The 26673-nt window shown below is 37.3% G+C and overlaps 11 protein-coding genes across 11 annotated transcripts; 4 read left to right on the top strand and 7 right to left on the bottom strand.

Annotated features, from left to right (window-relative positions):
• Nucleotides 1–217: 217 nt before the first annotated feature.
• wdr70 (DDB1-CUL4-associated factor (DCAF), Wdr70) lies at nt 218–2048 on the bottom strand (the record flags this gene model as incomplete). The annotated part of the gene is made up of 2 exons (XM_056180833.1): nt 218–1675; nt 1731–2048. The coding sequence occupies 2 exons, from the start codon at nt 2046–2048 to the stop codon at nt 218–220; spliced, it is 1776 nt and encodes a 591-aa protein (XP_056036384.1).
• A 388-nt stretch (nt 2049–2436) lies between these two features.
• Nucleotides 2437–3071, top strand: rfp2 (SUMO-targeted ubiquitin-protein ligase subunit Rfp2; the record flags this gene model as incomplete). Its single annotated transcript, XM_056180834.1, has 2 exons — nt 2437–2458; nt 2515–3071. The coding sequence occupies 2 exons, from the start codon at nt 2437–2439 to the stop codon at nt 3069–3071; spliced, it is 579 nt and encodes a 192-aa protein (XP_056036383.1).
• Nucleotides 3072–4283: 1212 nt separating this feature from the next.
• Nucleotides 4284–6143, top strand: lsb6 (1-phosphatidylinositol 4-kinase Lsb6; the record flags this gene model as incomplete). The annotated part of the gene is made up of 1 exon (XM_056180835.1): nt 4284–6143. The coding sequence occupies one exon, from the start codon at nt 4284–4286 to the stop codon at nt 6141–6143; it is 1860 nt and encodes a 619-aa protein (XP_056036382.1).
• A 1160-nt stretch (nt 6144–7303) lies between these two features.
• On the top strand, nt 7304–10669 carry bst1 (GPI inositol deacylase Bst1; the record flags this gene model as incomplete). Its single annotated transcript, XM_056180836.1, has 1 exon — nt 7304–10669. The coding sequence occupies one exon, from the start codon at nt 7304–7306 to the stop codon at nt 10667–10669; it is 3366 nt and encodes a 1121-aa protein (XP_056036381.1).
• Nucleotides 10670–10911: 242 nt separating this feature from the next.
• Nucleotides 10912–11637, bottom strand: SOMG_02044 (mitochondrial endonuclease family; the record flags this gene model as incomplete). Its single annotated transcript, XM_056180837.1, has 1 exon — nt 10912–11637. The coding sequence occupies one exon, from the start codon at nt 11635–11637 to the stop codon at nt 10912–10914; it is 726 nt and encodes a 241-aa protein (XP_056034782.1).
• Nucleotides 11638–12468: 831 nt separating this feature from the next.
• Nucleotides 12469–14109, bottom strand: gda1 (Golgi nucleoside-diphosphatase Gda1; the record flags this gene model as incomplete). The annotated part of the gene is made up of 1 exon (XM_056180838.1): nt 12469–14109. The coding sequence occupies one exon, from the start codon at nt 14107–14109 to the stop codon at nt 12469–12471; it is 1641 nt and encodes a 546-aa protein (XP_056036380.1).
• Nucleotides 14110–14584: 475 nt separating this feature from the next.
• On the bottom strand, nt 14585–15536 carry glo2 (glyoxalase II; the record flags this gene model as incomplete). The annotated part of the gene is made up of 2 exons (XM_056180839.1): nt 14585–15236; nt 15418–15536. 2 exons carry the CDS (start codon nt 15534–15536, stop codon nt 14585–14587), a joined length of 771 nt encoding a protein of 256 aa, XP_056036379.1.
• Nucleotides 15537–16450: 914 nt separating this feature from the next.
• Nucleotides 16451–16984, bottom strand: tim14 (TIM23 translocase complex subunit Tim14; the record flags this gene model as incomplete). The annotated part of the gene is made up of 3 exons (XM_056180840.1): nt 16451–16831; nt 16887–16934; nt 16982–16984. The coding sequence occupies 3 exons, from the start codon at nt 16982–16984 to the stop codon at nt 16451–16453; spliced, it is 432 nt and encodes a 143-aa protein (XP_056036378.1).
• Nucleotides 16985–17373: 389 nt separating this feature from the next.
• Nucleotides 17374–20069, bottom strand: vps16 (HOPS/CORVET complex subunit Vps16; the record flags this gene model as incomplete). The annotated part of the gene is made up of 5 exons (XM_056180841.1): nt 17374–19623; nt 19676–19785; nt 19844–19925; nt 19966–20000; nt 20039–20069. The coding sequence occupies 5 exons, from the start codon at nt 20067–20069 to the stop codon at nt 17374–17376; spliced, it is 2508 nt and encodes an 835-aa protein (XP_056036740.1).
• A 547-nt stretch (nt 20070–20616) lies between these two features.
• swd22 (mRNA cleavage and polyadenylation specificity factor complex, WD repeat protein Swd22) lies at nt 20617–21633 on the bottom strand (the record flags this gene model as incomplete). The annotated part of the gene is made up of 1 exon (XM_056180842.1): nt 20617–21633. The coding sequence occupies one exon, from the start codon at nt 21631–21633 to the stop codon at nt 20617–20619; it is 1017 nt and encodes a 338-aa protein (XP_056036376.1).
• Nucleotides 21634–24811: 3178 nt separating this feature from the next.
• Nucleotides 24812–26594, top strand: SOMG_02050 (Ran GTPase binding protein; the record flags this gene model as incomplete). Its single annotated transcript, XM_056180843.1, has 5 exons — nt 24812–24934; nt 25028–25096; nt 25219–25253; nt 25368–25554; nt 25614–26594. The coding sequence occupies 5 exons, from the start codon at nt 24812–24814 to the stop codon at nt 26592–26594; spliced, it is 1395 nt and encodes a 464-aa protein (XP_056036161.1).
• Nucleotides 26595–26673: the final 79 nt, after the last annotated feature.

Genomic DNA, 26673 nt, shown 5'->3' on the forward strand with positions numbered 1-26673 from the left:
ATTTTGAAATGTTGCTTCTGTTTTTGGATACCAATATCATAAAATAATTTTGTATATAACTCGTTTAATTAATAAAGCACACATGCTATATCCTTATTTTCTTCAAACATGAGCTTTTAACCAAATTTTCCAAAAGAACCGTAAACATTCATTTTCATCTTTCTAAATTATACATGTCAAAAGGGATCTCAGCAAAAAACCATTTGCTAATACACCTCTAGTTCGTTTTTTGTCTCTTTGAATATTCTGCATCTTCCCCAGAGTCATTACCAGAGTTTTTATAAAAGGGTTTTGGTTGTGTTTGCGTATACATTTTGGTAAACATCGGTTCGGATTCAGCAACATCAGCATACTTTAATAAAGCCTCTCGAGGATCCTCGTCTTTCATATCCGAAAGAGGAACATCGCCTTTATTTTCTTCGACCACACGTCCAAGTTCAGGCTGTCTAGAGCGCTTGGGGTCTTTCCGGGCGGCGTTACGTTGGCGACGAGCATTGAAATAGTAGTTCGTTACTGATTCGTTTGTTTCCTCAACTAATCCAAAATCATTAACTCCTCCGACAGAACCGCTTAAAGCATTCACATGCACCGTGCTTTGTAAGTCATCATCAACATGTTTTACTTTTGGTGGCTTAGAAGCAGAATCTTTAATACCTCGAACAGACCCAGATGCTGAAAATAAAACAATGGATTCTCCTGTAGACATTCCGATACCAATTTGATTGATTTTCTCATTCCAAGAAACAGCGGTAATTGAGTGACGAACACTGCTTTGCGCATCAAATGCTAAATCAGCCTCTTGTTTAAAGGTGAGCGCATCCAAGACAAGTAGACTTCCATTGGTATCTTCAGTAGCCGCCGTTCCTAATAAAATTTGTTTTCTGTTGGGAGAAAAAATAACGTTTCCGCCGGCTTTCGGAGTAGGTATGTCAGATAGCTGTTGTAAAACGGTTTTCGTATTTCTCATATCCCAAAGTGATACGACATTGTCTTCGAATCTACCAAGAAGGTAAGTTCCATCCGCTGAATAATTTAATGAAGTAGCACGGACTTGTGATGTGTGAGCCCGGGGGATCTTTAAAGATGGGTGACGAGTTCGGGAACCTCTCTGCCATACTTCCAAGGTTCCATCATACGCAGCAGTTACAAACCGGTTAATGTCTACAGGATTCCAAGCACAACTAGTAATTGGTGCTCTGTTCATTCCGGTTCTGGCATTGTCGGATATATGAGAAAAAACCTCAACTTGCGACTTTGTTCGATTTACATCCCATATTCTAGCAGTATTATCGGCACCACAGGTCAAAAAAAACTGGTTGCTATTTGGCTGCCAACTACCATCTTCTATTTCTGAAATGTGACCCTTAGTATTGTACATATCTCGTATGTACTGGTCACCTTTAGCAAATTGAGCTATATACGTTCCATTTCGATCATAAAGGACAGGTCGGGAATGATTGAACAATGCCAATATTTGATTTTTTTGGGAACAATCGAGTTTCTTTATAGGGTAGCGACCTACATTATCAGCATTTGTGTCAGTAGGGTCGATGATATGGAATGGATTAGGATTAGATGCGTCTAATCCACCAAAATCCCAACAGCAGATTGTATTATCTGAAGATCCTGTGTAGAACCTAGTTCCATTGTTATCGAATGTTGTTGTAGTAACAATCTAATGTAGAAGGTTAGAGCGGTTGGTGAAGTTGGTCAAATATAAGTGTACATACCTTTGAATGAGTTGGAAAAACTACTTGGTGAGAAGATGGTATATTTAATTCAGACTCTACAGTCTCATCTTCACTATCCCATCCTTCAGAGTCAGAGTCAGAGTCCGAGTCAGATTTTGAAGAATCAGCTGCCTTAGCATCATGAGAACTTTCTTCCCCAATGAATGCCTTCGTATTCAAAAGTCTATTCCAATCTTTTGGACGAGCAAAGCGTTCTACGAGTGCAGCCGCATTATGATGTTGCGCCTGTTTTCCAAATGTGAAAGGCACCGTTTCCATAGGCTCTTCAGCAATAGGAGAACTAGAACGACTTGACATGGGACTTTCTATTTAATTTAATTCCCTAGGTGAACTTAGCGTTCGTTTACAATTTTCTTTTCGAGTTATGGTGGTGAGGTCCACCAAGCCAATTGAGGATTTCCAAAACAATTACGTTTTGAGCTGTTAGAATTCTTCTAAATACCAACCATTTTGCATGGTTATACTGTAAACTGTCGTTGGTATACCTGACGAGAAAATACCATGTCATTTGGTTTTGTTAGTTGCCTGCGGAAAGTAGCTTATTAGTCTTATTGTGAAGACAATTTTTTCTAGATTCTCCCAATAGCAACTTTCTTTTTATGTTCCTTTTTGGCTTTTTTGAAATTGAAGGAGTATTCTAAATACAAAAGATTACTAAAAAAGTCTTGTCCATGGTTTTCACTTTATGAACCTACAAGGCTTGCAACGTAAGGACACTTACATCGCGAGAAGATTCAGAGGTTGCTAACAAGTAAAACATTAGTACCAGGAAGAGAGCATGCGTTCTCGCCAGAAGTGATTGACTTAACAGAGGAAATACATGATCCAGTTGCAAACGAAGAAGTTTCAGAAGTACCTTTCTTGGATTTAACTAGAATATCAGAAAATAGATCCAGAAGAAGACGAAGAATTGAAAATGATTTTGCAATTGAAGGTACACCTTCCACTCGTTCTATTTCAAATCGAGTTGGTCGGCCTCCAGTGTCAGTAGGCGGTGGTATATATTGGACGAGACAGCGAAGAAGAGCTTCGTTACAAAGATTAACTGGTCAGCCTTCTTCGAAATCCCAACCCCATATTACAAAACCAGTACCGGCTCCTGGCTTCACTTACGATGTAAAACCGGAGATGTTTTTGGTGTGTGCCGTATGCAAGACGGAACTTATCAATAATGGAACGATTTCTATATTTGCTTCAAAGTGCACTCATGTATTCTGCTCTTCATGTACGAAAGATCTTCGAAAAAAAACTCAACCATGCCCGGTGACACATTGTGAAAAACGCATCACGAAACGAGCTCTCTTTCCTCTATACATCTGACGAGACCTCAATGAATTCCAATAGTCATTTCTTATATTTCTTTGCTACAATTTATAAGAAAACAAACTTGAACATTCCGGTTCTCCTTTTGTAAAAACATTTACGGTCAAGAAAGAGACTTTTTTAAATAATTGTATATAGGGATACGACGGACAAAGGGAAATTAAGGATGGAAGCATTAATCCTTTACAGACGACGGATTACTCAAAAACGGGGCAAGTAATGTGATTTGGGTATTAGATAATTTACAAGGAAACGAAGTTCTTATTATAAAAGGACTATTGAGAGAGAATTACAAACTTTAATGACCTGGAACCTCTCGTAACTAAAAAACTTGTAATGATGGACTTCCCTTTGGCAAAAGACTCAGATGCATATATTTTGGATGATCAACAGCCATATCAAATTTTTGTAGCTGTAATTTGTAATTGGATTTGCTTTTTATCGTAAAGTCTTTAATCTTCGAACCAAATTGACTTTTTGTTTTGCAAATATCTAGCAACAAGGGAAAAAAGAGAAATCAGATACATTTATTATAAAAAAAACATTGTTTCTAGTCAGCAGAACTCTTGTTTGATTGAATCCATCAGAATAGATGATCGATTCGCTTAAGTAAACTTTTGGGGAGCTTATTTTTTGACGCAAAGCGTCATGTCAACGAACCCTTTCTGAGTTTATCAAGTATGTAAACATATGAATGCTTGCATGCTGATATAAGCCATTAGAGTTGCCATGTATTTCTCGAAGAATCGCTCAATCGCTGGTTCGTAAATATCTGAAGTTTGGCGATGACACTCGACAGATCCCTTCAACAAAACGACCGCGGTTGCCAATCGATTAATCCCATCTAATTATCTACTTTTCTTGAACCAATTTAGAAAAAGAGCACAAATAAAACTATGTTACAAGAGCTACTGTAGGAGTTTGTCAATTTCGTATAAAGGATTTGGTAACAGTGTTACTTGTATTCACATTTGGATTCTCACTGAAGGGATACTACCAATCTCTACGAAACGAACATGCTCTTGTGTGCTTTTTTAAAATCGAAATAGGTTTGTTTTTAGCAATTCGACGTACTGGTTTCAAAAAAGTCGATCGCTCTTTCGTAAACATTTAAATTTGTCATCATTTCACGAAAGCAATTGACATCTGGATTAGCGTAGCATAAGCAGACACCACAGAAGAAAAAAAGATACACATCTAGTTTCTTGGATGGGGATGGAACCCGAATCCACGAGAAATACACTTGCTTCTTTCCCTCGATTTCACGACAATAATTTTAGCTTTCAGGCCAGCTACAGTGATGAAGGTGCCGATGAGATCTCTTCCGTGTCTTCCACGAGTACTAGCGTTCTTTTACCCCGAGAAAATGAAGAAGATGAAGTTTTCAAAATATTAAAGTTCTTGGTTACTCAATCAAAACTTGGACAATGGGCGAATCAATTGACAAATGCACTTCAGACAAGGAAAAAGGCACCACAGAAGCATAAAACGCCAAAGGTTTTTTACTCTGTGTTTGCCTGCCCTCCTTCAATCCTACATGAGGAAAAACAATGGAAGGCTTATCCTCATCATTCTGGACATGATTTTCATGACTTTGAGAAAACCGTGTTAGAAGCAAAGCAAGCGATTGATAAAAACGTGTTTCCGTGCCTAATTTCACAGGGCTCTTCTGGGTCTTACTTTGTAAATAACGACCAGGGGAGAATTATAGCAGTCTTTAAGCCGAAAGATGAAGAGCCCTATGGCAAGTTGAATCCGAAGTGGATAAAGTGGTTTCATAGAAATCTCTTTCCTTGCTTTTTCGGAAGAAGCTGCCTCATACCAAATCTTTGCTATCTTTCAGAGGCGGCCGCCTGTCTTTTGGATCGTAGCCTTGGTCTTTACATCGTACCTTATACTGCCGTGGTGTCTTTGGCATCTCCTACATTTAATTATGACTACTTTGCTCGAAAATCATATCTTTCAAAAAACAAAAGTCTTCCGCAGAAGCTCGGATCTTTTCAACAATTCCTCGAAGGCTACAAGTTAGCTTCTCATTTCCTGGAGTCCCATCCGTGGCCGGGCAGTAGATATCGAGAACATCGCGACTATACAGAGTCCGTTGGTTCAAGCCAAGACTTCGATATCTTTGATCCATTTTTGGCTGAAAACGAAATTGAAACCGACTTTTGGACAGAAGATATGCGTCTCAAATTCCGGTTCGAACTTGAAAAACTGGTGCTATTAGACTACTTGATGCGTAACACAGACCGTAGTTTGGATAATTGGATGATTAAAGTTTGTTGTGACCCCTGCAACGATCCGGAATACTTCAAATCCGTTCATATTCTTTCAAGTGATATAACACCTGATCTATCCTCCTCTGCTATGGATTGTTCTGATCATGTTAATGATTTGTGGAAAGGTCCTCACTTCCATATTGGTGCTATAGACAATTCTCTCGCATTTCCTTTTAAACATCCCGATTCCTGGAGATCGTTTCCCTATGGCTGGTTGTCGTTACCGCGATCCATATTAACGCAATCATTTACTGAATTTACAAGACAGTTATTTTTACACAAACTCACTAGCAGAGAATGGTGGGAAAATATTACAGAGGAACTTCAGAACACATTTTCGAAAGACGAAGACTTTGACCAAAAAATGTTTAAAAGTCAACTATATTTACTTAAAGGACAAGCTTATAATATCGTTGAGACTTTCAAGGACCCTCTTACAAGTATTTTAGATTTGTTTGATCGGCCTAACTTGTACGTTGTTGATGACATCGTTCAGATAAAAGTTAAGAAACCATCGACAGAGGACGAAGATGTGAACCTCGGCTCCTCAAGGCATAATGGCCATCGAAGGTATGGAAGCGTACAACATACTCCCAATATATACCCGCAATCAAAAATGACACTACACCGGCTTTCTTCATTTCCCTCACTTGGTCATAAATTCACCGAATTGACTCCTTTGAATACCCATGCTCCAAATGCATCTTCCTCTGTAAAGGATGATGTAGCTCCAGTTATTTTCGAACGTTTGCTATATGCATCATCAAATGCGTTTTTCACTAGTTGTTAGAATGATGTCTTCTGAAAATCTATATTAAACAAAATGCAGCTTTCGCTACTAGCCTAGTTGGCTAGCTTCACTATAAGAGTGATCCTAAATCTTGTTTTTTCGATATAATGCCGTGATTCTGCGAATAAACATTTGACAATCTATTAATCAAATTATATAATGTTTATATGCTCTTTGTTTCGTTGTTTTTGTTCGATCTTAGACAGGCTATTAATAACCCGAACTTACCGGCGATATAGAAGCACTTCTTTAATTTGCCAATGTCTGTTTAATTTGATACTTCAGACCTTTTAAGCCTTTAAATTAATGTCTCAACTAATACAGAAGAACCAATTTTATTTAATACTAGTCACGTTACTAAATATAATTTGCATTTCATCGTTTTCCTAGCGAAAATACTTTTATTCACCTTGACCTTTTAAAAGGTGAAATGATGCACGAAGAATTTGGACTGAACCACACCGATTTTGAACATCCTCTTGTATAAAATCGCCTTTAATCAAATATCAGCCTTCAAAACTGTTAAGTCTTTTCCTATAGTTTCATTTTTCATTAAGTAGTTGTCAATCTGTGGATCTGTTATATATGAAGGGCTTCTATTGAAAAGTTTGGCGGCGACGTTTCTTTTTACGATAAGCTCTAAGAATTTAAGAAATACGGGTTTTTCTTATCTTTTTTCTTTAATTTATCAAGCCTTTGAACTTATTGCACGGAAATTCATTAGCAATATAAGGCATAATTGACTATTTATTACTGAGAAAAATCTTCAGCGAATTGAATAACTACTATATTTAGTTTTGTGTCCTTCAACGAAACATTGATTCCAGAAAAAAACGATAGAACTGGAAATTGGTTGAATTAGTGCACTTTTAATAGTTCCAAAGAAGCCAAGAGATATTTATTGACTTCTATAAACAAAACAAAACAAAACAAAGGGGGAAATTGATTTATTTACAAGAGTTTTGTGAATCGTTTAATCACTTTTCGATTTCTTTTTGTTTATTTATACAGCTTAGACAAACTACCGTTAAGTCTCTTCAAAAGAAGAATACCTTCTAAAGGGGTTTGTTAAGCTATTTGTTTAAAAAAGATCAGAAATACACATTACATTTTAACTCTGAATTGTTTGACAGAGCCATTAGCTCTAAACGAACGAAATTATGAAGGATGATACGGATCGGCCTATGAATACGTATGAAATGAATCCAGAAGACTTTCAGAAGTACCTATATAAACGAGAAGAATCGTATATGAATGCTGAAAAGGAAGGTGCTTATTTCAAACGGCCTCCTTCCTCTTCATCGTCTTCAGGACAGAGCACACCTAAGCCTCTTGAGAAAGATATCCCAGTTCCAATTGGAAACATTGTTGCTCGGATATTACGGGGAGTATCTCTTTATGTAGCATTAGCTTCGATTGTGCTTATGTGTTTGATCACACACTCGTTCATTAGTCGCCCTCAAGACAAGAGCTGCCAAACTGCTACAGTATGGCCTTCTTATGCAAAGTTTTTAGATTTTGACAGCCGTTATACTCGTTTCGCAGACAGGTATACTCTTTATCTTTACCGTGAAAAAAGCGTTTATGGAAGCGACAAACCGACTGGTGTCCCCGTTCTTTTCGTTCCGGGAAATGCTGGAAGTTACAAGCAGGTTCGTGCTTTTGCCGCTCAAGCAGCACTTGTTTATGCTGAGGTGGCCGCGGAAGATCCCGAAGGCACCCTAGATTCTGGAAAACGAGAGCTTGATTTTTTTGCTGTCGATTTTAATGAAGACTTCTCAGCATTTCATGGGCAAACTCTTTTGAACCAAGCAGAGTACGTGAATGATGCTATAACTTATATCCTTTCCTTATACCAAACTACAAGAAAAACTTCCGATTATCCAAAAGACGAATCCTTACCCCTCCCTACTTCTGTAATTATTTTGGGTCATTCCATGGGAGGTATCGTTGGTCAGGCTGTATTTTCTCTCAAAAATTATGTTGAAGGTTCGATAAATACCTTGATTACGTTAGCAGCACCTCATGCTATGGCTCCTCTTCCCTTCGATCGCCAAATTGTTGAGTTTTATGAGGCCATCAAATCATATTGGTTAAATTCATTTTTACTTCCTGCTGAGGAAAATTCCTTACGCGACACTCTTTTGGTTTCCATTGCTGGAGGAGGTTTAGATACAAATATTGTTCCTGAATATTCAGCAGTTACTGCATTCGCTCCTCCGTCGAATGCCCTTAGTGTTTTTACATCTGGTATTCCATACGTTTGGGCTGAAATTGATCATCAGGCTATGGCTTGGTGTGAAAATTTCCGAAGGGTCTTAATTCGCGGTTTGTTTGCAATTGTTGATGCTAGACGGCCGACGGGTACAGTATCACTCGCTGAAAGAAAAAGGTTATTGTCACATACTTACATTCAAGGCTCTTCTCTGGACAATGATATGAATCAACTGTCTGGTTCCCCTAGTACTTATGAAAAACTTGAATGCGCTAATACTGTAGTGTATGATAAGAAGCCCGGTACAGCATTTATGTTGGATGAATTTGGGACAAGTAAAACAAAGCAGCATGTTTATCCTGTCCCAACTCTTCCCGATGAGTTCGAATACTTTGAGCTTTTAACTAGTTATCCCATAGATACCGCGGATTCTCAAGTTAAAGTCCTGGCTTGCCACCTTGATCCCAAAACTGGCACATCGTTACCGGAATTGAACAGGTCAGAATCTGGAGAACCATTACCCGTTGTTTGCGAATTGTTAAGAGATGCGATTACGCTTATACCTGCTTCGACGATTGATACTGACATCCCCTATAGCGGTAAGGTGTTTTATAACTATAAATTGCCAAAGGAGCGACTTCAAGATTATCACCTAATTTTGATTACGGATGATTTGAAGGAGCCAAATGATTACTTTTTAGTTGGTGAATTTGGCAATAAATCCTCGGACCCCATACAGATTGATAAGTCTCAAAGCCAACTTTTTAAGCATGGAGTCAACTTTTCGTTTAATACGTCTAACTTGTTGTCTAATAAATTTCAGATTTCGGGAATGCAAAGCTCCCTCTTAGCTTACAAAATTAAGCTTAGCTACGAACTTCATGATGGCAAAGAGGTACAGACGACTTTTACGCCCATGTTGAAGCAAACCTTAGAATCCCCTTTTGAAACTAAATTTTACGTAAATTTAACCGAAGCAGAAATTTCGTTACATGGAATTTCTCCATTCATGGAATACTTTGGCAAGGAATCTGAAAAATCGCTTGTTATGGAATTCATCGCAAATCCTCTTGTTTACAAAAAGTTTCATGTATCTTTACTTCCTGACTTATATGGTAGTGCAGGACGTTTATTGATGCGCTACCGCACTTTGCTGGGCTCATTTCCGGTTGTCGTTGTAGCTTTTGCTGCATACTGCCAGTTCCGCTATTTCCATTACGGCTCGACATTCCTAAACATGAATACAGCACTTGAGATCATTGTTCGTAGAGGTTTGGTAAAGTTGCTCGTTTTCGTTTCCGTCCTCTCTACAATCACTTCATATTTAACGAGTCGTGTATCTACAGCTTTACCAGACGGTGCTGATCCAGATAGTTCATGGCGCGTTTCCGCCGCGATGGTGCTGAACTCATTCTGGAAGCAAAATCACTTGTTGTTTGGTTTACAATCACCTCAGTTTTGGATTTTGGCTCCAATTTTAACTTTTATGTTCGTTGGACTAGTCGTTGCCGCTGTATTCATGTTTTCGATTATTATCCATGTACTCTCATATTTCTACGGCTTTTGTTTTAAACTTCGAAAATCTTCCATGAAAGGGTTAATGCAATCCTTTTTTATGTGTATCAAGCTAACGTATGTCTGTATAAAGAAGAGAAACACTTCTGTGTGGAAAAACGCCGCTTTCAATAAATATGATGCTTCGGAGACAGCTTTGAATGCTATATACGCTAATCCATCTCTGGCATATTGTTACGGAAGAAAAGATTTTCAGACACGGCTCATTTCGAATATTATTCTACTATTTATAGTTATGACCGTAGTGCCTTTCCAGATAGCATATGTTATTTTGCTTGCTACGCAGTCTATGACTACTGCCAAAAGTTTATTCTTGGCTAGGGGGTGTGCAATATCGAGTCACCGTCAGCAAAAGCTATGGAGCTTCTTCAACTTTTCGCTGACGATTACTTTTTTGATGTTGCTTCTGGCTCCTATAGATTTTCCTGTGCTTTTAGTTTGGGCACGAAATATCTCCACGCATTGGTATATTCCGTTTCCTACACATCATAACTTTTTCTCTATCATACCTTTTATGATAATGACAGAAATTCTTCGAAAAGGTAAACTACTTCCTCGCTTGACCGATGCAGAGTTTTACTCAAATAATCTTCTCCTCTTCCTTTTAGCATTTTATTCACTAATTTATGGTGCTGAAAAGCCATACTTAATTCATAACGTGGTGGGAGCATATTTCTTCTGGCTGATTTTCTTATATGCCAAAAACCAGTTTGTCAAACAACCAAAAAGACCCTGAATACTTGCTGGATTTTCATGGCGTTGTATTATTGGGGATTTCAATCATCATGCTTCACTTTATACTTTTCCTTCTTTTTTTCCCACTATTTTCTTTTTTAATGATCATTTGAATACCATAATTTTCTTTTCTTTTATGTTTTTCGGACAGGGAAACCCCCTAAAGTACTTTAGTTTGACAGTTATAAGGATGAAATGATGAATAATTATGTGAGTAGTAAACCATATGACAGTAAGTAGTTTTTAAACAAGTTGGGATATCTGTTTGCTTTTGTAAAAAAGGCCAATTGGTATTGGACGATCTTCATTCGAAGCTGAATCACAAAGTACTTTAGATATAAACTTGTAAGGGATCAAAGAAGTTTCCTCTGATGTGTCAATGAGAGTATTGGAATTATACAATTGACGAACTGACATGTCATTAAACATAATGGAGGCAGCCGAGTTCCATGCAAATTGAAACATATAGCTGCTGTGATGATCAATATATATTCGACAAACGGCCAGAGGACGTTCACTGACTTGAATGGCTTTCAAGGAAGCTGAAGTAAAATTGCTTAAGCAAGCCAAAATCCCTAATGTATTCAAGGGACACCAGGAAAGGGAACCCTCCAATTCTCGCACATATTTTGGGCCAATGGCAGCTTTATTTGATTTACATGAAACGGCCACTTTAGCTTCTATGCTGCTACCCGAAGGGAATTTACCTAAAAGATCGATTCCTCTATCATCTTTACCTCCGCATCGTTTTAAAGTGAAACCGTGCTTTTCTAGTATATGTTTCACAAGATATTCAAATAAAGTTCCTTGGACTAATGTTGTCTTGAACGAGCAATTTTTCCACTCGAGATACTTTAAATATGACTGTAGAGAGCTATGATTTGAATGAAGCAGCCGACATCCTAATTGCACGTTTGAAAGCCTTGTAACTTGATTAAACACTCGAATATTAAGTTTTCCGGCGTTCATGAATCAAACCTTTGTCATTAAAACAAGAACCAAAGACGAATTATTTTAAATTCATAAAAAGGAGTAGATGAAACTTTTGTGCTCTTTAAAGTATGATAAATCAAAACGAGAGTAAAGTGAATTGTAATAGGACTTAAGTTCTAACGCAAATGTATCTAGCACTCCAATTAGCTCAATCACTCATCAAATATACAGAAAATATTCTGAGTCCTAATAGAGCACTCAATTCCAATTGCACAACTTTCGAATACAATGGGTATGGAGAATGCTTGACGAGTGGTAGATGGATCAATGTCCGTTGTAGGTAGTGATTACTACCTAAATTCGTTTTTTATTTTAATTATAAGATTGAGATTGAGAAATTTTGGTTACAACTGTTTGCATTTATTATTGACAAGTCTCGACTTCAGGCACATATAATTTCAAGAACAATCTCAAATCTATTCACAATACTCTAACTAACTTAAGTATTCCTACTATCTGATTCTTAAACGTTTATAAATACAATAACTTCCCAATTAAATATGTTTATTATAGCACGTCTTTCAGATTAGCAAATTAATATCAAATTCGAGTTGCCAACTTGAGGAGCCACATTTAAAGAAACAAACCAAAATTAAACAAAGAAAAAAAATAAAAATAAAAACTAGCATAGGAATTAATTTTCCTTGAAGGGATAGCAAGATAATTAACCTAAGTGGTAATATTTTCGGTAAAATGCGAAGATACAGAAGAAGCTTCAGAAGAAACTGGAGCCTTAAGGATTTCTGAGACAATATAGCCATTAAAAAAAAAAAGAGTTTTCGGTTCCATATCGTCCCGCACAATCTTTTACGACTCTTCTTCTGTTATTGTGCATTTGAACTCACCATCAGATTCTGATAAAAGAGAGAGACTAGCACCTAAACACCAACCAAGTTCTTTACCATTAATCTTCTTGGCCGTATGGAGCTGACGGTTGTTGGGAATCTCATATCCTACGGATAAAAGAGCTATCATATAGTTAAGGTCCAAACACCACTCCGGTTCCAGTTCTAAAGCACGAAGGGAGTTAGTGAGAAATAAAAAGTCGACCCAAGAACCAGGACCACTGCAAACACGATCCGCTAAAAACTTCATATCCTCAATAGTAAACGTACTAGGCATGCCCAAATCGACCATCCTATCATAGAAATAACTAATCAAATAAATTGGAGCATCATTAAATGTTTCCGTGAACTTTGGCTGATGAACGCCGTTGAACGAACAGGGTGCCAATTGGCAATCTTTTTCTTTGTATAAAATTTTTTCGGCTAACGCGCGGCATTGCAAAGAAGCATGGGCTAAAGAAGGACCATTAAATACAAAGTTAGAAGACACTCCATCCTCCTTTGTTGAAGAATGCTGCATGGAAGCATTTAAATGGAGGCATGGATGAGTGATCTCGTAAGATACATCGTCAGCATTTAGTGATTCTCTTAAAATATCTGCCGTGTTGACTACAATCTTATGGATCGACTTTCGGGCTTCCCTTAGTCCGTATCCAAGATGAGAAAATTGGTAAAGCTCATACGCCTTGTTGTTGTACTCCAAAACGTACTTATGATCACCTTCAGATAATTTTTGCTGAGAATCATAGAAACGAGGCTCGAAGACAAGTTGAGTAGACGCCCCTCCAAGATCCATTACAGCAACGGTCGATTCGGAAGAATCAACATTTAACGATCCCAAAAGATAATTGATCGTAACCCAAGCGTAAACACCTTCCATGGCTCCATCTAAAATGGAAACGCTATCTTCCCCAGCCAAAGGAAAAGGATATTTCTCAAGATGCGTCTTTACCGCATTCAAAATGGTTTGCGCTTCGAGCTCACCGGTAAGGCGAAGACCAGCAGTTGCTTTAACAGCAATCGGCGAGCAATTCTTATGTTTTTCGGGAACATGTTCCAATGCAAACTTCAAAAGGGGATCTAAAGAAGCAGCAGCTCCATCAGGATTGCCAGCAAAGGAAGACAATCCAGGTTCTGTCATCAAAAAGTATTCCTCCTCTAATTTCGGTGTAGGATTACAGTTGTTAAATTGATAAACGTGTACTCTAGAGCCAGTGGAACCAGCATCGATCATAATGACATACTGGGTGATGGGCTTTTTCCCATCAAAGGAGTCACTACATCCTTGGGCCTGGTTGGTTGCCAATGACACAGCGCTTGGTACTGCAATTTCGCTTGATGTAGTTGCGGTACCAGAAGAGATAATAGTAGAAGGAATGAGTTCAGGTTGATCCGTCTGTGAAGGAAGAGTCGATGTAGGAGTGTTCAATTCTTCACTAGTGATTGAGCTTTTCGTTTCTTGACCAAGCACAGAGGGGCTCTCTCGAATACCACTTGAAGTGTCCAGAGAATATCCATGCCAAACAAAGTAAAAAACTAGGAAAAGAGAAAGACAAACAAAAACCAAACGCCTACGGTTGCTTAATTTAAAACTGAAAGGCATGATGAACAGAAATGAAAACGAACGTGAAATAAATTCACCTAGTTCTAAGCGTACATTCAAAGCACAAGGAGACGATTAGATGTAAAAGAAAGTGTTTAAATGATGAAAATAAATAAAAAGAGGAAAAACAAAAAAACAGTTTGTTATTGTTTTTGCTACGATTTGGCACATGCACAATACCTTGTATTTAACAGTGATATTGTACAGTGCATTATATGCTTCTAGAACATGTAAAGTTTGCTAACGAAGTGAAAAACAGTGCTTTAGTAAATTAGAAATTGCTTCTCAAACCAGCTTGGTCCTTTTGTTGCAAATTTAAAGGAAAGTAAAATCAAATAAATAATGAATTACTATACTCACATTTACAAAAAATAGTTCATAAAGATATGAAAACGCGTAAGAACAGAGTAAAACTAAAACAAAGAGAGAACCTTTTATTATAAAACAATTAAATTCAAAGTCATATTCATATTCCCTAAGATTTGTTCTTCATGGTTCTTAAGGTGTTCATGATAGAAATAGGATTAGTGGACTTGACAGCCTTTTGGACGTCAGGAGCATCCAAGTGCATGAAAGGGTTGAATTGCTTTTCCTCCCCAAGGGTAAACTTACCAGTAGTGGATTCGTTCTTGGAACAATAATCAACAAGCTTGGTAAGTTCGGGGTTTGAAAGCACAGAGGATGCAAACTTGGCATTCGATTTGGTATATTCATGACCAGGATAAGTGATAGTGTCATCAGGAAGAGACGCCAAAACAGTGTTTAATGCGTGATGCATTTCACTAGCGTCACCTTCAAAAAAGCGACCGCAACCAGCGGTAAACAAAGTGTCTCCTGTAAAGACACCACGCTTGGAAGGTGTAGATACGTAATAACAAATACTATCTTGAGTATGACAGGGTGTATGAAGAGCTTGCACCTCAACTTCACCAACCTTGAATGTTTCCTTATTCTTGGGAGTGTAAGTTACAGCCTGTGCATATTTACCGCCGAAAACTTTAGCAGAAGGAAAAATCGATGAAACAGCACCGTTTCCGCCGGCATGATCAGAGTGATGGTGAGTGGTTAAAACATATTGAAGGTCGATCTCTTTCGAGTCAGCCTTTTTTTGCAAAACAGGTAAAACACTATGAGCATTGTTAGTATCGTATGAAACTGAAAAAAAAAAAAGGTTCTACAGGCTACTTGGATGAATATTCCTCGCAACCCGACAACTATTGATAAAGCATCTATGATACCATTCGTTTACATTACGATTCCAAGGAAGATTCATCCATCGTTCACTGAATGACGATAAATTCAACTTACGCAGTTGGTTCAGCAGGATCAACAATGGCACTGGCGCGGGTCTTCTCGCAGGTTAGAAGGTAAGCATAGTTATTGCCTGAACCCTTCCACATCCAAATAGGAGTAACTTGAAAAGACATCGCTAAACGTTTAATAGATTGAAACACTTTGTAAGCTTATGGAGAGTGTTTTCGTAAAAAGCTCGTTTTTAGTTAAAGGTCAAGTTGTTTGGCTGTCATAAATATGGTATATATCCTATCGGCAGTGTTGGAATAGGAAATTTTTGAACGTTCCAAGAACGTCAGTATGATATCGGGTTCATTTGATTTTTCAGCACATATATGATGCCACTTTGACAACTTTTTCAATAAATTATAAACGAACATTATTAGTTCCGAGCAAAGTCCTGAACTTGTAGACTGGTCAACGTGGCAGCTTCTTCTTCTGAAAATAAACAAAAGCAAAGCAAAAGATGAGGAAAAGACGCTGTATAATTCATATTTCATAATTCGTCAAAAAAACAACAGTGATGTTATCATATAAAAAGTGTTTGTTTACCTTTCAAGTATAGGGAAGAGGAACAAACATTGCCTCATAAGTTTCAGATGTCCATAAAGTAGTATCTTGGCTTTACAGGAAGAAAGCAAGGTAGCCGAGTTTTCATAGTAGCATTCAGTTTTATTAATTAGCCTCATGTTCAGCAGCAAATAAATTCAAGGATTATTCAAGTTTTATTAGGTTTGGAGTTTCACTGTTCATATTGTTTAATATAAAAAACTCATAATTGATTAACGGGTACAGAAATGAGAAAAATCAATTAATACTCCATACTTGGCAGTACAATACCAAATCATGCATCCCCAAAGGCGTAGAGAGATTTAAAGTTATTCTGGATACATGCCAAGGTTAAGATATAAATGGTACCAAAAACCCAAGAAAAAATATGACATATTAAGACTTTATACCTCTCACTGAAGTAGGAATGTAACCATCAGATTTAGTAACCAAGACTTAATGATAAGCCATTTATCAGCGTCATATAAGGTGAAAAAGATTAATGCCTTGGAGAATGTAAGGAATGTTGTTGCATCCACTCAACTGCCTCCGAAACACTTGGAATCTTTTGTGCGGATCTAGCAGGAGGAACAGCCCAAGAGCTAAAGCCCCGAATAGAACGATCTGCATCTAATAAACCTTTTGCTTCATTAACTTTGCTGGCTACATAGGCACTGCCACCACGATCCGGATGATTTGCCAGCATCAAACGGCGATGAGCCGATTTTACTTTTTGGCGAGTTAAACCACGACTAGTAAGAGATAGAATTTGAATAGCTTCTGCCCGTGACATTTTTGATTCAAACCCTCCTTTGACGAAGTTTTTCACTGAACCATTTATGTTACGGTACTTTCGAAACGCGTCGATGCCAATTTTACCCTAAAATTACGGTTAGCCTCCTTTGTATATTTTCCTTTTATCTTCTCAAACATACCACTGCGGCAGAAGCAGCAATCCCGATTCCCAAAAGAATTGCAGATGCCTAAATTACTTTGTTAGTTTTGTCCCTTAGATCTTCAGCACGCCTACCATTTTTTTAAAAATACTCTCTGAATATTAAATTAGAAGGGACTAAAAATACAAAAAGCCTATTTTTTAAGGCAACTGAAGTATGTTGATGTGAGATGTAGTGGAGAAGAGTCAATGTTATTGCTGAGCGGAAACCGAAGCAATTCACGCGTGGCAGCTTGTTTTTCTCTTTTATGAGAATTGAGCAAAAAAAATTGTTATGAAAATTAATTAAATTTTAGAAAGAAGGCTATTGAGATTAAAAGTTAGAGTGTAAGCGTAGCAGATACAATGAATGTTCATGATGATATTCATTTAATCAGATAAAATAAATAGGCGGAGCTCTAATACTTTTATCAGAATCCTTAAGTCATATTCTATGATACATCACTTTATGTATTTTAGTTGTTTCATTAGCGTCGTAACTGACCAAGTGCATTTTGCACAAGTCGACTTTCCGGCATGTTTTGAACTCGTTCTAGAAGTTCGCCAAGAAGATTACCACTTTTTGCTTTTGCGGCTTCCTCGCTAGCACCTTTTACATCACCAACTTGTATCCAAAGATCAACTTTTTCTTGGGTTGATATCTGTGTGCAACGAGATATATATTTCGCTGCTTCCCTTTTGTTTCCAGCACTCAATATCTCATTCACAAAAGGTTCGAATCCGATCGGTGACCTACGCAAAGATGCAGCCCATTGTTCAATTTGAAGCCAGTCTCTTATGGCGACAAGAGCACGTAACTTCAGCCAAGTGAATCTTTTTTCGGGAACGGCAAACTCTGATCGTATTTTTGAAGCCTTCTGGTTCTGATTAAGCTCTACCAGTTTAACAATTAATTCGTTGATCGTTAGTCCCACGAAGTTACTTGCAAGCTGGCTTTCATAACCTTCCTCTAACTGCAAGAGTTTTACTTGCTCGTCTAATAATTTGCTTTCCAATGAAAATTCTTTTGAATCGTTGCATACCTTTCTAGCTGTTTGTAAAGAGGCAATACGTTCCTTAGAAGTACTAACTGTCAAAGTATCTTCAATAGCAAGCATTGCTAGACCTTTACGGTCGTCATCCTGGTAAAAAAAGTCATGAAGTGTTCTTCGATCATTTTGCTTTGCAAATTCAACGTAGACATTAGCAGCATTGGGATGAGTATTTAATAATTGAAAAAACGAGGCGATGGACATCTGTTGCTTTATTTGAAGTATAACGTACAGAATTAATTCATAATCAGACGTTTCAATGACCCTACTCATAGCTTGTTCATAGCTCTCCATGTTTAGCAGCAACATAACTTGATGATTGGCAAGCGGTTCAAAATCAAGAAGTTTGGTAGATAGCATGATTCTTCCTTCTTCATAAGCAGTGCGTGCAATCTTTTCGTAAGAGATAAATTTTCTTTTCGACAGTCTGTCCACTATATTATTCAGCACTACATCTTCCGGTTCGTTTGATTGCTTGAGATATGTTTGCGCCCATTCGATATAAACCCAGTCGCACGGTAAGCTTAAATATTGAGCTGCCTGTGATGCAATTCCATATTGCTTTCTCCTGGAAATTCTTCGAATAAGTCGCTCGAAACCTAGATATTCAAGTTGATCATGTGTAATGTAAATGCCTATGTTTGGAGAACGAACCGAATTTAGAACGCGTATTTCTTTGCAGATGTCAACAAACTCCTGGTGATTAAAAGCTGTCAATGTGTTTTTTCCTAAAGAGGCAGCTTCTAGTAATTCTTTTTGCCATTCGATGGAAAATTCATGAAGAGCAGCCTGTGTACAAGTATCGACCGCCGCATGCATATCATTTTTCATTTCCAAAAGTAGCTTTTCCGCAAGAACTGATTTGGATTTCATTTTCTGCGAAGCTTCCACCAGTCTGGTAGCAGGGCTTCTGGATTGCATCTCAAAAACCTTTTCCAAAGACGAAGGAACTCTTTGCAAAAATTCACACTTCTCTTTATTTAAAACTCTCACACCATCAATTTCAGAAAAGACAATGGGAGTATGATTATACAAAAATGGAACGGAACCCCCAAAAGGACCAACGAGGGTCAAAAGGTTATCGTGAACGAGGACAACAGCGTCATTACTGCACCAAGTCATTTGTTTTAATACAGCTTCGGAAATCGTATATGGCAGTTGGAAGTCCAAGAGGATCTTTGTAAAATCAGACGAAATAACGCGAATTTTCCCTTTTTCTTCGTAGAGAGCTATATATCTTGAATTAGGAGACACAGAAAATTGATGTATCAGTTCTGAAGATGGAATCTTGTGAACCTGGACATCTTGCTCATCAATTTGAAGGATTTGGTTACCAATGCTCACCAACACATCATACCCCAAATCAAGAGAGAACTGATTAGGAATTAAATTCCATGAACTTATTTTCTCACTATCCATCAACTCAATAGGAATATTCGCAAAGTTTTTTCTTCTTGGTTCGTCGAGACCTGATAGAGAAATAAAAGAATCATCTTGCAAACGAACAAATACAGCACCTGAAGAAAACCGACATTCTTTGACACCAATTTTTTCGATTCCTTTCCCAATGGAGTACTGATGGAATTCGCCGAGAAGATTATACATGCGAACTTGACCTTGTTTCGACAATACAATCAGTTCCTCATTATCATTCCATCCCATCCCAGCAATAGAAACTTTATCCCACTATCATTAAGTTAGTTAAGATATAATATTATGTATTGTTCTAGTGCCCTACCGTTAGCGTTTGTAAGTGTCTACCTGTCAAATTGAATATGCATATGGAATATAACGGTATCTCCTCAAACTTAAAGTTCTTATGTATATTTGATTCCGACCGTGTTAAAGCTAACCGTTAGCATTCATGTTGGACAGACAGGAATGAATTTTTATCATTAATTCATACCTATTGCTCCTCCACAAGGGGCAACTGCTGTTAAAAAGGCAACTGGGTCAATAGAATCCCATACTGTATTCCCAAGATTTATCTTTTCTTTGTTAGTTCATCACACTGGCACTTTTAGATACCCTTTGGTAATGTGTATTCTGTAGAAGTTCCCATTCTATCATTAGCGTTTACTTTTTGGAATAAGTTTCATACCATATGCAGGATATTTCAAGAGACTCTCCATTTCTTATTGAGAAATTCATAAGTTTCTGGTTTCTAAAAGTACGAATTGCAGGTAGACGTGTAGTTACAGGTAGAGGCGCGTTGGCAGATCAAAAGGTCCTCATAATTGCAAAAAGCAATCCTTCTACTAGCAATTAATACATTACAATACTACAGAAAAATTAAGAATATACAGGAGGGTTGAAGGATTGGACACCGATAGACACACTTCTATGTGGACTTTATAAGGGACAATTTCCTATGAAACTTTAGATATATTTTATAGAAAAAAAAAAAAAAAAAAGAGAACAAAGAACTGTTGTAAGCTGAGATCTGAGAGTGCTGCAATAAATCAATCTGATTTGTTCATTTTCAAGAGTAATTAAAGGTGGTTTGAATATTAACATGATTGAGCACCATATATGCAGAGAATAAAAATAGTCATAAACCACGTAAATTGGATATTCAACCCTGGGTGAAACAAAGCGAACAAGTACTCGGTTCATTAATGTAGGTTTGGTAGACGCCAAAAAAAAGAAGACTTCGTATGACTAATTAATGTAGAGGATTTACTCATATTCTTGTGGAAGCCAGAAAACTAGTTGTGAACCACCCGTGACGAATTGATGGTAACGGGGATTATGCTTAGCAAGGAAAGGCTTGACGAGGGATTGGGAGACGATTTGACGCTGTGGTGGATTAGACTTACCCTTGTGATGAGACGGATGCTTGAGATTCCAAACATTGATTGTTTTTTCGTTAGCAGCCCCAATTACAAAAGGCGCTTGAGGTGCAAAGGTTACAGAACTACCCAAGGAAGATTCAGAAGAAGGAAGATCTTGAAACCCGTCAAGTCGTGAAACAATTTCTCCAGAAAATGCATCCAAAACATAATGTACATTTGCACGAGTGGACAAAAGTATGAACTTGCCATCGTTGGAAAACTCCATATGCCGCCATTCAGGCATCATAGGAGGGAAAGAAAATCGAGATAGGTATCTAGAATCATTAATATAAAACGTAGAAAAGGGTTCTGTGTCATATTTCCGAGCATCGTATAGAAAAATGCAAGACAAGGAATGACAGGCTACTGCGAAAACAAGTCCTGTAGGATCATATGCAGGTAAGCCCGCTGAAGGCAAGTCCAATGATCCAAGACAACGAGGTGTACGATGGATATCCCACAGCTTAAGAGTTTTATCGTAACTTGTACTCACAAACAGATCCTCAATTGGGGACACCTCCAAGTTCGTAACACGTTCAGTATGGCCTGGAAAAGTAGAGATAAGTTTGTCATCAAATGTAGAATAATAGTAAAGATTGTTGTTTGTTTTTTTGGTAGATAAGAGCAGGTTTTTGGAATGATGGGTAAACCGCGCAATTTCCAATCCCATTTCCGGACAAAAGACTATTTTCGCCAATTTTGGATTTAAAGCATCATAGATTTGCACCGCTCCATCTGCAGAACATGCTGCTGCTAAATATTCTCCTTTGTCATCAAAATCAATACTGCTTAGTACGGATCCAATCGAGTTGTCGCGAAATGAATGCGCCGGCTTCAGTGTAGATAGTGAGTTTACGTCCATGCCATATATGTCTATGAAATATAGTAAGAAACTGACGCGTTTTTTTTTTTTTTTGTATACGCGTGAACTGTGTAGTCTCAGTTTTCGTTTAAACGAAAACCATTACGATTTGATCACAATACTCAGGTTTAAAATAGCGAACTCGCCTTAAACATCTTCAATAATGGATTGTACATAATAAGGATACATCAGTACTTGCTTTAAGGTACTTGACATCGACTCGCTATTATATATATACATATTAACTTTGGTTAAACAACTTACTGCAAAGACGGATTTAATATGTTTTATTACATACAAGTAAATAAAAGTATTATGCTGTATGTTCTTTCTAGAGTATGCTCGCTCCATTCTTAGAGTCGTAGTATTCTCAGCCTAAGAGAAAAAATGTCAAACTGGAATGAATTGCTGCTCTAGAAGCAAAATCAAGTTGAACTGGTTGTTATTGTATCATGTAGGATGGCATGATAACTTTGTTATTGCTAATTAAATAAAAACATCAAAAGGTAAACTCATCCCACCCGAATAGAAACATCTTTCAAAATGGAGATTTTATTTGAGACTTAAATGTATTCGAAATTTAATCAAATTATATACTGTAGTTTAACTATGCATAATTGATAGAGCTTCTTGCTCATTAGTTCGGATTTCAAAAATGCCGGGTTGTTTCGTTAAACCATCTTTTCATGCATTGTTTACTTTTTGTACTATTTTAGTTTATAATATAATACAATCATTCGTATTCGATTATATTTTAACAATATTCCATAGGAGAATATCATAAGGCTATAGAAATGTTTTACTACCGTCAATTTATTGTAACGAGGACTGTGACCTGTCAGTGACATAATGTCTTTGTTTCAGGAAATTGAGACATGCAGAAAGCCACTACCAAGAGTTTTTCAAGCAGGCATCTTTGGTTTTAACAGGCAGTTTCTTTTGAAATATTTATTTATGATTCAATTAAGTATCCTTTCTTTATTGGATGATTAAAAGGTAACCAGTTTCTACTGACTTTCTTTGGTGATTCTAGTTGTTTTTGCCTAGACCGTGGATTTTGGTGCTTTTTTGTTTTTTGATTGCCATTGTTAAAATGAATTATTGCCATTGTAAAAATGAAGAATAAATATACTCATGTTTCGGTCTCTGAAGACTCGCCCAAAACGCTCAATGATGAAAAGTCAGAGAGTCGACCTCCTTCAGATGGCACACCTCCTCCGTACTCTAGTAAGATGTGACAGAGAGGTCATTTGTTTCACTTTTGTTTGAGATTTTCTGCCGTTCTCTGTCAACAAACATGGCCAACACCTTTACCCTTTTGCATGCTACACAAAAATTGCTTCTACTACATCCAGTAGATTCATACAAATCCATTGATTTGGATATGGCTGACGGATTCGTTGAAGAATCCGCTAATAATTCTTGGATAAGTTGTTTATTCTGATTCTTGGGTTCAATTTGCTCTTGGTTGTTTTCTTTGCCATAATCTTCGTCTACAAGTTTTCTGTGGATGCGCAAGTTCCTTGAGGGATTTTTGGTGATTGAATTTCATCCGTAATGCTGCTTCTAGCAGGTAAGACAACGATTTCTATATTTTGAACAAATCATTAACCATTAGTGAAACTTATATCATATCCAGGAAGCTTCACAAAAGCTGGGAAATCAAGCTTGAAGTTTACTAAGAAAGCTTGTAAAACAATCAAGAAGTTTCTAAAAACATGGTGGATCCCTCTTTGTAAGGCAACAGTAATTACGGTGATTGCGAACGGAGTCGGGGGTTCCATTTGCATACTTAAAGTTTTAAATACATGCACTCAATTGCTGTCTTGGTGATTTTGTTGTATTTAACATATGGTTTTTTACGTTTATGCGTGAGGTGCAGATATCAATCATTTGTTCTTACCTATTCCAGGAAATTCTGATGTGTTTGAAGTATCACACAGGAGGCTTTAAATACCACACTTATAGGAAGCACATTCAAGATTATTAGTATAAGATCTCTTAGTAACCTATCAGAATAGGAACTAGCAGAAATGGCCCACCTCGAAACGAAGCAATCAATCTTCAACCTCTTGCTGAGCAAAGAAGTGAAGTTTGAGTTCTCATGTCTATTTCTTCGTGTAGCCTTAGTCATACTCTTTCTTGTTTAATTTTCGCCATCTTTGGAAGTACCGATGCTCATTGCAGTCCACCAAGTACTAAAGCAAAGATATATTCGCATATGAAATTTGCACGCAATAAGCATGAAAACATTGCATCCAGAATGGATTAATTTATTTGCCTTCATTCACTTTTTCAAGATTCTTCTAATTCGTTTCATTTTCTTGTCATGGCACTATTACTTACGCTTCATCATGGATACAACACAGCTCCTAATGATAATTTACATATTCTCATATCAATGACAATTCCTGTTGAGAAGAACTGTAACACCTACTCCACATTGCACGGTGTAAATGCATATTTTAATTAACAATTTGAACGATATCGAATCTCGTCATTTGAAAATTCTAATTGTAGCTAGAAAGTTCCCCAAGGGTAGAGGTAACACCAAGTGTAGTTTATTCGCCATAACGAAATCATCTCCGAAAGCATACCGGACTCGAAAGTCGTCTTGTTTATCCTTCCTTTATTTGTGAATTTGTCTCGATGGGTGTTTTGTTGACAATATGCTTATTACACTAACCAGTACTACAAGAATATTTAAAAAAATTTAAGGCATATTATGCTAAAGGATGAGATATAAAAAATATAAGCAAAGCTTCAATTCCTATGCCAACAAAAGTGAAGATTATGCTTGTTCTGTTACAAGGTTGCATAAATCCTTCAGTTCGTCGTCAAAATCTCCATATTAGAAGATGTTATTCGTTTGACTGAATGAGATCAACCTCCTACATGCAAATCTGTATATCCAGATTCCAGGGTTTTATTTCTTCGCTAATCACTAGTACCGCAACATCCAACTTGAGCAAAAGCTGCTACAATCTTGTAAGCACTAAGATTGTGACAGCGACAACTCTAATGCAGAAGTCGTTTTTGAAATATTATTTAATTCAAGTAACGACAGACTCGTAACTTCTTTGTTGCCGAAACACTGCCAAAGACAGGCCATAAAGGAACTTGGGCAAACTGCTTGATCCAACAGTATATGAAATTTTTAAGTTGTTAAAAGTAGTGTATGGATCAAATTCTTACAAAAGTTACGGCAAGTGCTGCCACATATGCAACTGCCTACGCGATTAGAACAGGAGTGAATTGGGCAGGATCATTGGCGGCAAAGCGTCTCACAAACTTCATTCAGGTATATTGATAATTATAGGTAATTGAAGAGGCTTCTTTTCTTCAACCAGTGGCACGTGTCTACTCCTACTTGTCTAGCTAACAATTGGTATAGCAATCTGCTCCTGAATCTGCTCAATATAATTTGGAGCTTGTGAAATCAAGACTCGAACAGAAGATCCTGGTAAGTTTGAGATTGGAGTTTTTTGAGCGTTGAGCTTGCTTACCATCTCTTGCTCTATCAATTGAAATTCGTCTTACTGTTGTAATATTTACCTTTGAAATGGAATTCAGCTGACATATAAGGCTATTACTCCGGCTGTTGACTTAATTGAGCTCATGTAAGTTGCACAAAAACTCAGTAAAATGTGGTGGGTCGATGCTTTAAAACAATGTTTGAAAAAGTCACTTGCCCTTAGAAGTCAATTGCATATCAGGATACTTACATATACTAGTGCTGCTCGCGGAAACTCTAGTTTACAGAACCTTGTACCTCTCATTCAAAGACTGCGAGACCACATTGATGAATTCTCAGAATTTGTAATTGAAAAAGATTTACCAAATCCGGACCAGGAAAATTTAAAAGAAGCATCCAAAGACATTCACACTAGCTGCGAATATCTACTAAAGGAAATTGAACAGGTATACTCGCGCATTCCTTGTTACTATATACACTGCTAACAAGTTTTAAAAACCTTCAGACCATTCCTTTAATTAATCTTTCTCTTACGACTTCAGGCGTAACTTTGAGTTCAGCACTGAAAGAATCGCTGTCTCCTTCTCGTTTACTGCAAGCACAAGCTTTCTTAGAGTTATCAGACAGACAGTTTGAAGAGAATCTGACAAATGTACAGATAGGTCCCAAATTTTCACTTACATTTTATAAAACCTTTCACCGTTCTAAGCAAAGTGATGGTCCGTCCGACGTTTCTTGGAAGGAAGAATTTCCTAAGTGCTTGGTATACGTAAAAAGAATTGTTTCCGACGAAAAGTTTCGGTATGCATTAATTATTGAAGAAGACCTAAATGACGGACGATATCATGAAGAATTAGTCGACAAAGACTTATCGGGGCCCATAAGGGGAAAGACTATAGAATATCCTATAAACTGTATGTCTATATTATGCTACACTGTTTCTGGAAAGTTGCTAGACATACCTCAATCAAGATCACCTGTTCTTGCTGTTCAGCTAATGCAGGCTTCTCCTGTAGATGAAACTTTGGCCATTTCAAACTCGAAAGAGGGACATGCTTCTTTCAACGATGAAGCAGAGGAAAACCCAAACAAAGAGTCTGTAAACAACACAAGAACAGATTGGATAGCGTTAGAAAGGTATGAGGATCCTTCTTTTGAAGCATCTTCAGAATCAGAAAGTGAACTGAATTCAGAATCTAGTTCAGTAAGCGATTCGGAAGATAATACCAGGAATTCGAACAAGGCACAAGGCAATAAAACAGAGGATACAAAAAAAATTAGTTTGGATGAAGAAGAAATTATAAATTCTATGTATTCATTGAATATTAATCCAGCTACATCACTTTATTTGTCTAACCCAAATTCCCTTTCTCTATTAGAGTACATCCTGCGTTTGTGTGCTTTGCAAGAACTACATCAAAAGGCTTGTTTTGAGATGAGTGATGAACAGTTATCTGATATGTTAGTTAATGCTTGGAATAATTAGTTTTATACGAAAAATATTATACTGGAACTTTCAGTAAAAATTTTAATTTGTAAACTTAATGATTAGTTTGGAGCCGGTG

The sequence above is a fragment of the Schizosaccharomyces osmophilus genome, chromosome 1 (genome assembly GCF_027921745.1).
Source record: "Schizosaccharomyces osmophilus chromosome 1, complete sequence".
In the NCBI taxonomy this organism is placed as follows: Eukaryota; Fungi; Ascomycota; class Schizosaccharomycetes; order Schizosaccharomycetales; family Schizosaccharomycetaceae; genus Schizosaccharomyces; species Schizosaccharomyces osmophilus.